Raw genomic sequence first — 13,904 nt, forward strand, 5'->3', positions numbered from 1 at the left:
TAAAAAGGCTGTACCAAAAACAGGCTATAACATAGGAAATGTGAGTTTTAAAATGAAGTTAGTGTTAACACACAGGAGTTGTTTCAAGGCAGCGTTTAGCTATGATAAAATGTATGCAGGAGTAATTGCTTATATGCTTAAACTTAATTGATTAAAGTGGTTGTTTTTTTGGATCTTTTAGTAGAATAGGCGCTTATAATGATTTTCTTGTGAAAGGAAATTCTAGGTCAGAGTGGAGGCCTTGCAGCAGCGAGAGTTCTGTGTACAGGATGTTGATGATTAGATAAGGCAAGCGACAGGAAACGCATGCAGGGACGTGAAAGCAGCGTTTTAAGAGTTTTAAAATGATGAGTAACGTTGAAGAATATATATAAATACAAGTCAATAAGTCAAGAAGATAATTAGGATCAGGCTTTTGATTAAAGAGTCCCAAAGATGATAAGTTAGGGAGGTGCAGGAAAAGGTGTTTGGTTTGCTTTACACAAGATCTCGGCGACCACAGGGGGGTGAGGATCCTGGAGGCCCGAGGCATGATGGACCACAAGAGAGGGACGCAGAAAAAACCTAATCTTACGCATGGAGTGTTCTCGAGGGGGAGCTGGTGTTTATTACTGGGCCACTTAGATGACATGAGGTTGTCTGATTTGCTGAGCCAGAGGACGGCTAGAGAGGGTCAGAGCGGGAGTGGTGACCCCGATGTCCATGATGCCATGGATGGACATGGAAGCAGCTGAGTGGGCCGAGGAGTGACCCAACACAATGTATTGTGACCTCTGGTGTTCCAGAGGTCGAGAGAGGGAGTATTGAGATTGGAGAGATATTTTGCTGCTATTGTTAAAGGCTCATGTTCTCACTTAGATCATCGATTTCTACTTACATTTCTTTCTGGGAAAAATGGCGATTACTTTGGAAACAGGAAGTATTTTCCCCAATAAGCAGCCCTGGATTAGTAAATCACTCCAACATGTTCTCAGGCAGAAGAAGCTGTCTTGTTATGAGGAAGAGAAGAAAAAGATTGAGGCACAGAAACTTGTTGAAAGAGAGATAAAGCAGCTAAAATCAGGTGTAAAAGTAAAGCAGAGGATGAGCTGAATAAAGGACACTCAAGGCTGGCTTGGAAAGGAATGAAGTCCATGGTGGGGATGCAGAACAAGGAGCAAAGATGAATGTGATGCTGAATCAGCAGAAGACTTGGACTCATTTGATTCCAGCTTTGATATCATTGATTTCAATGAAGAGCTTTGTGATTGTAGCAAAGGGCTGGTAGCTCTGAGAGTCCCACTGATGAGGTGTTTGTGTGGAAATCTCTTAGTGGGACCAAAGAGAGAAAAAGCCCTGGTCCTGATGCTGTGGGAGGGAAATGATTGAAGTGTGCTGTGAGGAACTGACTGGGAGGTTTTCACACATTTTCCAGTCCTCCTTGGAACAACAGGAAGTTCCCAGCATATGGAAACAAAGGTTAAGTGTCCTATGGCACTCAGTGATGATGGTGCTGTGGCCCCACCACCTCCACCTCTTTGTAAAGGAACTAACTGTCATCTGAAGCTTCAAATGGGACTAAGACTTCCTCCACTAGGTGGCAGTGTCTGATGAGAAAGTGTTAGTGGAGCTGGCCTGGAGTCAGAAACAGGAAGATGCAGGATTTGGACTGAAATGGGGAAACGTGGTTCGCACTAGTGCCTTAAAGCAAGAAGGTTGTAGGTTGAAGCTTGTTGGCCTTTCTGTGGAGGTTGGATGTTCTCCCACAGTCCAATGAAATGCTGCTTAGGTTCATTGGTGCTTCTAAATTGGCTGTAGGTGTGGATGTGAGAGAGTGCTTCTCTGTCTCTCTCTGTTGGCCCTGTGATGGACTGCTCACCTGTGCAGGTGGACCACGCCTCTTGCCCTATGACAGCTAGGGCACAGGCTGCAGCCCTGTGAGCCTAAGCTGAATAAACAGTTAGCAAAAATGATCCATAGATGGCCTGAAATCCCCCAGTTAGCAGTTTGGTAGATAGCTATGACATGCTAATCCCATCCAGCAGCTGTATTCTACCTGTAAGCTGATCCCTGCTGAGCCAAAGCACTTTTTCATATACAAATTACAACCTTTAATAGAAACCTATTGGTCAGCATCTTATTAGCCTGCTGTTAGCTTCATTCCACAGAAAACTGAGAGAAACTAACAGAGTTGATAAAGAATAAAGAGAAATGTGCTGATTTAAAGCCTTTGAAGTGCTTCAGATGATCTCTGTCCACTTCTGTCCACTCATTCATTCATGTAAGCTTTCTAATGCAGCTTTGATCTTCACAGTCTGCTTCATGAAACTCATTCTAACCCTGAATGTCAGAGTGTTCCTCCTTCTCTTTCCCATCATTCATGCTGGCAGTGGAGGAGATTTGGATGTTGGACTGTGTTTTGGATGATGTGTGTATGTTTGTGTTGGACTGCTGTCTGTAAAGCAAATGCACATTTTGCTTTGGATTTCAGTGTCAGACAGACTTTAAGGTGCAATGAAGAGTTGGAGAGTTTCACAGTGAATTATCCAGTGGAGGATTTTTCTTCTTCTTTGAAGGTTTGAAATGTGAACATTGTTCTGCTGCAGTCAATGGACTAAACCAGAGAAGAAGAAAACAGACTTTACCATGAAGATCCTCAGTGTGGATCAGTATAATATCAGCCTGATGTCTGCAGTTTAGTGTCAGCACAACTTTCACATCATATTCATCTCAGCACAACTAAAACATGCTGACTGACCTCAGAGTTTCAAGTCCACATCCTGGACTCTCCAGGAAACCACACAGATGCTTCACTCCTGAATCCTGCAGGTTGTAGTTGGAGCTCAGGTCCAGCTCTCTCAGATGGGAGGGGTTGGACTTCAGTGCTGCTGCCAGATAATCACAGCTGATCTCTGACAAACCACAGAGACTCAATCTGTACAAAGAATGAAAGATGTAAGTTTATTAGACAAAGTGTGAGCTTGAAATCATTCAGTGTTTCATCATCTGTTCAGAGCTGAAGAAGGTTCAGAATGTAGAAGTTTAGAAAATGGAAACTCCAAACAGCTGAAGCCAACAGGAAGCAGCTTCAAACAAACACAACAAGAGAAAAAACTCTGAATGTTTCACATTAAAGTCGTACATTTCTCATAAAAACAGGACAAAGACTTGAAAAAGTCGTGTTTTTCCTTCCAGGAACCACAAGGCTTCACTTTTAAAGGTGAAGTGTGAAAGAAATGGACATATTTGAAGTCCAACACCTTTTTCCAGTCACATTATTAAAGCAGACAAACTACAAGCTCATTTTCATTCCAACAAGTCATCTTCTGACCTGGACTAACAACACTGGTCTCTATGTGCAGCTGGCTGTGAGACCAGTGCTCAGGGAGCGTCTACAAAGTGCAACACTGAAAGAACATCACACACTCATTTGCTTCCAGCACTTTCACACAAACATCTACTGTCATTATTGTCACCAAACTCTGTGGATCCTTTATTGCAAATTCAAATGGGATCAAATGGTCAGACAAAAGAGGGTTATGAGGAAATATGATGAAATGTTGTGTATTAGCAGCAAGTTATTGAATCATTTTCCTCAGAAACCAAACAAAATGATTGACAAACATGTTTTTACAAACTCAGTGTTGGACTTGGATCAGCAGGATAAGCTGATGTTTAAAGGCATTTGAGTCTCGCTATATGAGAGTCCAGTTATTACTCAATATTTATGGATGATGTTCTTTCAGTGTTGCACTTTGTAGACGCTCCCTGAGCCTCACAGCCAGCTGCACATGGACCAGCTGACATTACCCAGCATTAGAGGCGGGTGTAAAAAATGGATTTTCCTATTTAAATGGTTTTAATTTGAATAAAGCGATGTTGATTCATTCAATCCTGAATCGATTTTTAATATAAATGTATTTTGCCAGAATCTCAGGTTAAAGCTCCCAAAAGTATTTCAACAACAAGCAAACAGATAAAACAGTAAATGAGAGCAGCTAAACACACAAAGATGGAAACACAGAGCGCGGATCGTTCACTCGACGGCACGTACACGGACACGCCGTCGGGGCTGAAAGTGGACAGCTCACAGATCCTGAAGCTGCAGGTTTCATCTGCCTCCAACCAAAACTGACTGAACCAGCAGCAGAAGAAGATCCAAACTACGCTTTACGTTTGATGAACATCGTCATGAATTCTCTCTGACTTTGACGTTTACTTCCTGCACAGCTCTCTCTCTCTCAGTGTACTTCAAGAACAGTTTACCTTCAAAAATCTGTTTCCTGCATTATTCACTGCTTATTACGCACCAGTCTGCTGTTGTGTTCACTGCTGTCGGCCTCCCAAAACAAAGCCTCATTTCTGCTGTTCAATACTGAAGAAATGTAAACCTTTTAAAATGATGACAGATTACAAACTCTCAGCTGTGTCTGTAATCAAACCTCTGTAACTTTGCTTCACTTCAGCAGCATCAGCTCATGTTCACATGTTGATTCATGGTTTGCTTCAGTTTTTGATGGACTGCAGAATATTTTGAAGGTTATCTGCTATAAAAAGCCAGAACAGGAAAATCTGCTTCATGTGTTTCTGTTTGATCCTCAGTGACTTTGACACAAAGGCCTCTGCTGTGATGATCACACCTCTGATCAAGTCTCACAGTGTCAGCTTTGTTTTTATACATATGGATATGTGCTGATAAATGATCAGAGTTATAATATTTCCCACTGCCTGCTGTGTGCCGTGACCTTTGACCTGCTAAAGACAGTCAGCTGTGGATTATTCATTGTTGTGTCTGATACTTAGAACTGTGAGGAAGAACACTACACAGTTAATCAGGGTCCCCTCTCTCTGAATCAGGGAAGGTGGGCAGGCCGCGTGTGGGCCGCGGGCCATACGTTGAGTCTCACTGTTTGAAATGTGAACATTGTTCTGCTGCAGTCAATGGACTAAACCAGAGAAGAAGAAAACAGACTTTACCATGAAGATCCTCAGTGTGGATCAGTATAATATCAGCCTGATGTCTGCAGTTTAGTGTCAGCACAACTTTCACATCATATTCATCTCAGCACAACTAAAACATGCTGACTGACCTCAGAGTTTCAAGTCCACATCCTGGACTCTCCAGGAAACCACACAGATGCTTCACTCCTGAATCCTGCAGCTTGTTGTTGCAGCTCAGGTCCAGCTGTCTCAGATGGGAGGGGTTGGACTTCAGTGCTGCTGCCAGATAATCACAGCTGATCTCTGACAAACCACAGCCACTCAATCTGTACAAAGAATGAAAGATGTAAGTTTATTAGACAAAGTGTGAGCTTGAAATCATTCAGTGTTTCATCATCTGTTCAGAGCTGAAGAAGGTTCAGAATGTAGAAGTTTAGAAAATGGAAACTCCAAACAGCTGAAGCCAACAGGAAGCAGCTTCAAACAAACACAAGAAGAGAAAAAACTCTGAATGTTTCACATTAAAGTCGTACATTTCTCACAAAGCTCAATTATGTGACAGACATTTCATCCCATGTCAGTTTGGCCTCATCCTGGGCCGGATTATCCAGCACACACTCTGACCACAGGCCCAGGGGCCACGCACAGCTGGGCTCCATCCAAGAGACAGCAAACAAACCAACACAATAATAAAAAGCACCATGTGATCTTCTTACATCTTCAAGACAAACATAGTAAAAACATGAGCATATTTGTTTCCTGATAAAATGATGTGACAGGTAGAACAGAGTAAAGTGGTGGTGTTACAGCCTTTCTCCCCTCTGCTGCCGAGGCTGTTAGTCTCTCCCAAACTCAGCTACAGGACTTCCAAATGAATGAAAGCAGCAGAAGTGGCTTTACAAATGAAAGAGGAAGAGGAGAAGAAGAGGAGAGGGAGGCCACCCTGACCATCACTCCAGCTGAAAACATCACACTTCCATTAAAGTTGGTGAGGAAATGTTGAGCAGGATGAGCTGCTGGCTAATCTGGAGGCTGTAGCAGCAGCTCACAGTCACAGTGGGTTTCCACTCATGAAAAAGCTCTGGCTGCTTCATTTCTCATTTCATATCAGAGACTTTAATGCTTCACTGAAGCTGTACTGTGATGCTTCCATATCCCAGTGAGGCCTCCATAATGATTTCAGCTGTTCTGTACACACACTGTGTGCCCTGTATGGCTCAAAGTCTCTGCAGCCTGTTTTTATCTGCTATCATCAGATCTTCATCATCCTCATTCACATCCCTCACACACTCTACAGCCTCATCAGCACCGACTTCATCTTCACTGACTGATGGAGCACAACATGAACCTGTGGAGGCTGAAACACTGTCCTGTCAAACATCTCCCCGTCACCACTCCACTTCTGTCAGCCTTTAAATGAACCCTGCTCAAGTCTGTCACTTCTGTTTGGAGCCAAAAGGAAAAACTGTTGTTCAGTCGTTTGGAAAGACAACATTTCTGAAAGCACTCAAACTTCTTCACATTTGTCTTCAGACACATCCTGAACATTTAGGAACTAAAGAACGTTTCAAACACCAAACGACTGAACATTTCTGAAAGCACTCAAACTTCTTCACATTTGTCTTCAGACACATCCTGAACATTTAGGAACTGAAGAAAGTTTCAAACATCCATCAAAGACCTGAAATATAGAAAAACAACTACAACAGCCGCAGTCAGTGAACTCACCTCAGAGTCTCCAGTCGACAGTTTGGACTCTCCAGTCCAGCACACAGAAGCTTCACACCTGAATCCTGGAGGTCTTTATTTCCACTCATGTCCAGCTCTGTCAGATGGGAGGGGTTGGACTTCAGAGCTGAGGCCACAACTTCACAGTGAGACTCTGAGAGTCGACACTGAGTCAGTCTGTGATGATAGAAAATATAAAATGTGTTATTATAAAAGCAGAAAATCTGCATTATAAACACAGACTGAATGTATATGAAGACAAAACAGAGTGAGGTCATAATCTGATGAATCTGCTCTTCACATCTGTGCTTCAGCTCCTCTTACTGTGTTTGACATGACACAACGATTGAGTCTCTCTCAGACCTGCAGACTTTTAATGAGAATCTTTGTTTGGCTTTAATCTGCTTTTGGCTTTCATGGATGATTTGAGTGATTTCCAGCAGGACACTTAAACATGTCAGTGGACGTCCTAAAGAACATATTCACTGATATGAAACGTGTCATTGAACAGGATTAATATCAGTGGAAACATGGTGGAAACAGCTGTGACTGCATGGATGTGACACACTTCAAATCTGTTCTCCACTCTTGGATTTGGGATCCATGGAGCTTGTTAAGGTTCACAATTGAGGAGGGAGAGTACAAACCACTCTTGGTCCAGAAGCTCTTTGGTCAAACAATGATTTTAATGAACACACGTGTGGGAAGACACTCTGTACGCAGACAGCCAGTAGTCCTCGACTTAATCAAAGCATGAACAGATATTTTATAGCATCAGGGTTTGATTTACTGACGCCCCTTCATGCGTCACAGATACATTTTATACATAGATCAGATCAACACCAGAATGACTTTTCACCTAGAAGATCATCTTCTATTTTCATGGCTGGTACTTTCCGTTATCTTAAAGTGAATTGTTCCTCTTTCTTGTCGAGACATAACTAATCTCTCCTCTAAATAAATCTAACTAATGTGTGTGTATGTGTTGACCTCACATGCTCTTTGTGTCACCTCTTAACTGTCTGTGTCTCGTCCTCAAATGCTCTTTCTCAATTCACCTGTTGCACTTCTGACCTTTCACCAGGACAGAGGCTCACTGAGACTATGTGTATGTCTTCTACTAAATAAATGTTTTAACCAAGAACCTCTACTAAAACCTTAATATGAAATGATCTGATATATAAGTGTTTTGTAAGCATGTATTGCAATTCCTTCTATGGCTCCAAGTCACTTGCACAATAGATTGTCCGAACATCGAGCCGAACAAAGCTTCCGACCCCCAATTAATTGACCGAGCTCCAACTCTTTAATAAGCACAGATATGCATTGTGTATAAAATAGTCATAACTGCTTAAGGCCTTCTTAAAGCTATCTGTTACATTGTTAAAGCAATGATCATTTTGAATAACCTAGTAATTCAAATGGCCTCGTCTGGCCTGCTCCTCAAAATAACTATCTGCTTTCACTTCTGCATACAACTTCCTGTCAGCCTGCAACTCAGTCTTTCTGAAAGAGACACTGTTTAACCCCTGAATGCAATATAAACTCCAGATTATATTATTAATGCAATGGTACTGATGACAATTATTCAACAATAGCAGTAAAATAATTTCCCTGCTCCACAAGCTGCTGCTGAGTCTGTACAATAAAGGAATGGTGTGGAAGGTTGCAGCGTACGGACACAAACACTTTGTGGTTACAATCTGATTTTATTTTCAAAATTAAACTACTAACCTACACTGATCAATGATGTTAATGATCACATCTGGACTCACCCAGCCTTTCTGCAGGTCCTCACAGCTGGAATCAGTCTCTGTCGTCCCCACTCTGATGTGTTGTACTTCTGCAGGTCCAACTCATCCAGAACCTCCTCTGACATCTGCAGCATGAAGGCCAGAGCTGAGCACTGGATCTCAGAGAGTTTCTTCTCTGATCTGTTCTCTGACTTCAGGAACTCTTGGATCTCCTGATGTACTGAGAGGTCGTTCATCTCCATCAGACAGTGGAAGATGTTGATGCTTCTGTCAGGAGAGATTCCATCACTGTTCATCTTCTTCAGGTTGTTGATGACTCTCTGGATGGTTCCTGGACTGATCTCTGTCTGACCCAGCAGACCTACTAAGAGTCTCTGGTTGGACTCCAGACAGAGGCCATGAAGGAAGCGAACAAACAGGTCCAGGTGGCCATTTTTACTCTGGAGGGATTTCTCCATGACTTTAGTCAAAAAGACATCCAGTGATGTGAAGCTATAAGACTTGAACTTGTTCTTAAAAAAAGATCTGTTTTTGTATTCTTCTCGGAAATTCCCTAGAAAACCTTCTACCACCTTTGTCTTCCTGTTGGTGTGACAGTGGAACATGTAGACAGCAGCCAGAAACTCCTGAATGCTCAGATGAACAAAGCAGTAGACTGGTTTCTGGAAGATCACACACTCTCTTTTGAAGATCTCTGTACAAACTCCTGAGTACACAGAGGCCTCTGTCACATGCAGACCACACTGCTCCAGGTCTTCTTGGTAGAACATGATGTTTCCTTTCTCCAGATGTTCAAATGCCAGCCTCCCCAGCTTCAGAAGAACTTCCCTGTCAGCCTCCGTCAGCTCCTGTGGACTCGTCTCACGTCCCTCATGGTACTTGTTCTTCTTCCTCTTTGTCTGAACCAGCAGGAAGTGTGAGTACATGTCAGTCAGGGTCTTGGGCAGCTCTCCTCTCTGCTCTGTAGTCAACATGTGCTCCAGAACTGTAGCAGTGATCCAGCAGAAGACTGGGATACTACACATGATGTGGAGGCTCCTGGATGTCTTCATGTGGGAGATGATTCTGCTGGACAGCTCTTCATCACTGAATCTCCTCCTGAAGTACTCCTCCTTCTGGGCGTCAGTGAAGCCTCGTACTTCTGTTAGCCTGTCAACACATGTAGGAGGGATCTGATTGGCTGCTGCGGGTCGGGAAGTTATCCAGACGAGAGCCGAGGGAAGCAGATTCCCCTGGATGAGGTTTGTCAGCAGCTGGCTGACTGATGACTTCTGTGTGACATCAGACAGCAGCTTCCTGTTGGTGAAATCCAATGAAAGTCTGCTTTCATCCAGGCCGTCAAAGATGAACAAAAGCTGAGAGACAGCCAGCTTCTCTGCTGTGACCTTCTGTAATGTTGGATGGAAAACATGGAGCAGCTCCAGAAGACTGTACTGCTCACCTCTGATCAGGTTCAGCTCCCTGAATGAAAGCAGAACCACCACACTGACATGTTGGTTCTCCAAGCCCTCTGCCCAGTCCAGAGTGAACTTCTGCACTGAGAAGGTTTTTCCAACACCAGCCACGCCGTTGGTCAGAACCACTCTGATGGGTCTCTGTTGGTCAGGTAAGGCTTTAAAGATGTCCTGGCACCTGATTGGAGCGTCATGGAGGGCATCCATCTTGGAAGCTGTCTCCAGCTGCCTCACCTCATGTTGGGTATGAACCTCTTCACTCTCTCCCTCTGTGATGTAGAGCTCAGTGTAGATCCTGTTGAGGAGGGTTCTACTTCCTGTTTCATCACTTCCTTCAGTCACACTTTCACATCTCCTCCTCAGACTGATCTTATGTTCATCTAAAACCTCCTGCAGACCAACATCTGCTGAAAGAAAGACAAACAATGAGACTAAAGAGAAAGAAAACTCTTCAATGTCTGAACAACACAAGAAGTCCAGTTTTCAGAAATGAGTCCATCAGCAGACAGATGTTCAGTCTTACTTTGTACACAGCTGCTCTGACTGGCTGTCTGCAGTCCAGCTCTGCTTCTGGATCTTTCTCCACACTGTGCAGAAGCTCTGATGGTGACACAGAAAAGTCACAGTGGAGATACTTCTGTCCACCTTTGATTAGACTCATTATAAAAAGGAAACAAAGTTTGAACACAGTCATGTTTCCAGTTCACTGACTTACATTTATTCCATGGACACTCACTCTAACCTGAACCACAGCTACAACCCAACATTGTTGAGGCCTCATCTCCTCCTTTCCTGACTGTAGAGGTTAAATATGCAACAACCAACAAATAAAAGAATTTGGTTCATTTCAAAGAAATTCACACGGTGACCAAGTAAAGTAACCGTAGTAAAGGAGACAACATCCCGTTGATGGTGGGATTATTTGAAAGATTTGCTTTAGTCACGTCACCAAATGCAGTTGAACCACCCGTGGATCCATGTTTGACCATTCTACCACTCTGAGCTCTGCTTTTGAATCATTTTATTATTATCATCATTCATTTATTCATTCTTTGGAGGGGGGCTATTTCCTAATGCCGCCCTAATAAGCTGATGTTCAAGGGGAAATATAACAGAAACTCTTTCAGTGTTATTCATTAATAAATTAACAGATAAACTGTGAAGAAGAAAAAACTGAGATTTAAAGGAGAGAGTGAGAAACTTGATCATCCATCCTCATAATACATGTTTATCAGTATCTGCTGTGACCATACTGCAGTAATAACTACAAGTCTACATTTCTGTGACTGTTGATCAATCACAGCACGAATCTGAGCTCATCTCTGCACACAGAGCAGCTTCAGCTCTGGGATAAACTGCTCGCTTCACGTCCTTCTCAGCTCACAGACACTCATCCTCATATTTTCCTTTAACATTTGATGGTATAATTCATCTGAGTTTACACTTTATCTGCATAAATACAGAAAAACAGACCCAAACACCATAAACCATCAGTTTCACCATGTAGAATATATTGTTGTTTCCTTGCTTTTAATTCAGAGAAAAACTCTGATTTGGATTTTCTCTGTTCTCTTTGCCACAGCCCATCCCAGCAGCAGCTGAAGCAGCTGACTGTCACAACACTGAATAACACTTTAGGAGGAATTTCAGAGGTCAGTAAACCTCCAGGTTCAACATCAGTTAATTAATCATAGTTCATCATAAATGTGAACCTGGCTGGCACACATGTTAATGTTAGCCATTTAAATATTAGCAGTTAGCTGAGGCCACAAGAAGAAGAGGCCCTAGAAGAACAATGGATGATAGGATTCGATTTTCAAGACTAGGCAGAGACGTGTTTTCCTTTACTGTCTCTTACAGAGGAAGGAGCAGATACCAGACGAGGTCACGGAGGTACGGGGAGGATTCGCAGCAGACAGCAAGACTGCCACGTCCATGCGAGAGAGCGATGGCTACGATAATCGATTTTCCTCTCTCAGCTCTCAGCGAAGGCGGTCGCACTTTTCTCCTCTCCTCCTCACCCTTATCTTCCCTGCTTCGCCTCTATGTCCTTGTCTTGTCTTGTGTGAATTTACTTTTCCCTGGAACAGTCTCTCACTGTCGTTCTCTAAACCTAAAGAGAATTATGGATTTGATCAACTGGTCCCTGAGTGCTATTGACACCCTTTTCTCAACGAGAAGTCGGGGCTCGGGAGAGCCTGAGTGCCCTGGAGGGACTTTCCCTGCCGGTTACACGATGGACGGATGGCAGAACTGGAGGACCGTGTGCCTGGCGGGACTGTCGATCGAGGACGCTGAAGATATCTACCTATTCGGAACCATGATAACAGGGTCCATGCTGATCGGCGTTGGCCTAGCCCTGCTTTATCGGAGAAATAAGAGAGCGGAACCGGCTGTTCAAACCCCCACATGGCTGCCCGCTGGATTCGAAGCGCCGGGACGAGGTGCGACCTCTCACAACGAACGTAATATGGTCAACACCTTGGAGACGCTTACAGCTGCTGTGAAGGCTCAAAACAACACCATTGAGCGTATGAGGGGAAACATCAGAGAGAGGCCTGCTCAAAATGACACCCTTGAGCGACAGTTGGAAAACATCGCGGAACGGATCACTGCAGTTGTGAAGTCTCAGAATCAAAAGACTGACAACACCTTGGAACTGAAGTTTGCTACCATCATGGGGAGGCTCGCAGCTCTCCAACAGGAGGTTGAGGGACCTGTCTCAGAGTGCTAAAATTCGAGCTGCTCACAACAGAAATCAACAATATTCAACATTCGGACACCACGGCGCCAGCTGCAGGCCCAAGGCTGGAGCCCACCAAAACAACTCCCTGATAACGACTGTGTGATGACTGTTCTTCCCGTCCCATGAAGGCCACCTGGGTTGGCTGGCAGACTGTTTACTTAGCCTGATAGAGCGAAGGACACTGTCTCCGCTGAACTCTGGACACGCACACACATACACTTACACTGATAAGCACACACTCATCCCCCCTCCCTTCCAAACGCCTTCGATGCTTGTTTCCTGAAGGGGCAGCACGGCGGGTCTGTGTGCCGCGCTGGAACGGTAGCGCTGTGCAGGGTGGCTGCTGTGTTCGCTTCGGATTACTCCTCAACCCCCACCCACCCCTGTGGCTTGTCATGTCTTCACAATGTTGTGCTGTGGACATTTATGTGCTTCTTGTGCAGAGGAGTTTTTTTGTTTCCTGTTCTCATGCTGTCCTACCATGGAAGCACAGCATGAGTAGGGGTCTCTTTTTTTCCTCTTGTACTTTCCCCAGTGTAGTGTACATTTCAATGTTTTTCTCTGATTCTACCAATCTCCGACCTGTATCCCCATGTAATGTTTGTGCTATATGTGTAAGGTCGGGGGGGGGGGGGGGGGGGGTCCTATTTCACTGCAGGGCAACCTGCATGTGACGAATAAAGCTTTGATTGATTGATTGATAATCTCTGTTTTTGTCTCCCTATATAATGTTGTACTGTGTGAGGGTTATCCTCTCTGTGAACCAGATGATTGATTTCACACAGAGGTCCACCAACTGAATTTGATCAGTTATGGAACGATTTACCTCGACAGGCTCCTTCACTCGCTGCTTTTAAACCTCCTTTAAAACACACTTTTACTCCCTGACCTTTGACCCAGTGTGACATGTTGACTCACTACCTCAGACAGCTTAAAAATAGTCTTTTTGTTTTTTGGTGCTGCCTAAAAGAACCGTAAAATATCGATACGGAATAAAGACCAAAAAGGACAAGATACATACTGCTGGATTTATTGGACTGTGAACTTAATTCATGCATACCAGTGACATCGCGTCACCCCCGTTAACGACCACCTCAGTGGCTTCAAGCGTAGGCTTAGCCTCTACAGATATGATTACCTGACAAAAGGAATGTCATATACATGTCTATTCAGTAAAAGAAATGAATTGTGTTTAAAGCAAACAGATAAAGGGATCAGTAATGGCAATTATCTGTCATTGTCTTACTTGTCTTAGTCCAGTTAGGTAAACATTAACAATTGTGGTGGCAGATTTCTTTTGTC

The 13,904-nt window shown here is 43.8% G+C and overlaps 1 protein-coding gene across 1 annotated transcript in view; it reads right to left on the minus strand.

Moving 5' to 3' along the window:
• The window catches only part of LOC309700530 (NACHT, LRR and PYD domains-containing protein 12-like), a 90,009-nt gene that overhangs the window by 13,144 nt on the left and 62,961 nt on the right, over positions 1 to 13,904 (minus strand). The window contains exons 12-13 of the mRNA XM_082524117.1: positions 5,070 to 5,246; positions 2,738 to 2,914 (exon numbers count right to left, since the gene is read on the minus strand). Coding sequence (XP_082380243.1) covers positions 2,738 to 2,914; positions 5,070 to 5,246 — 354 coding nt within the window. The remainder of the gene's footprint in view (positions 1 to 2,737; positions 2,915 to 5,069; positions 5,247 to 13,904) is intronic.

Source organism: Aulonocara stuartgranti, assembly GCF_965226115.1.
Source record: "Aulonocara stuartgranti genome assembly, chromosome: 3".
Classification (NCBI taxonomy): domain Eukaryota; kingdom Metazoa; phylum Chordata; class Actinopteri; order Cichliformes; family Cichlidae; genus Aulonocara; species Aulonocara stuartgranti.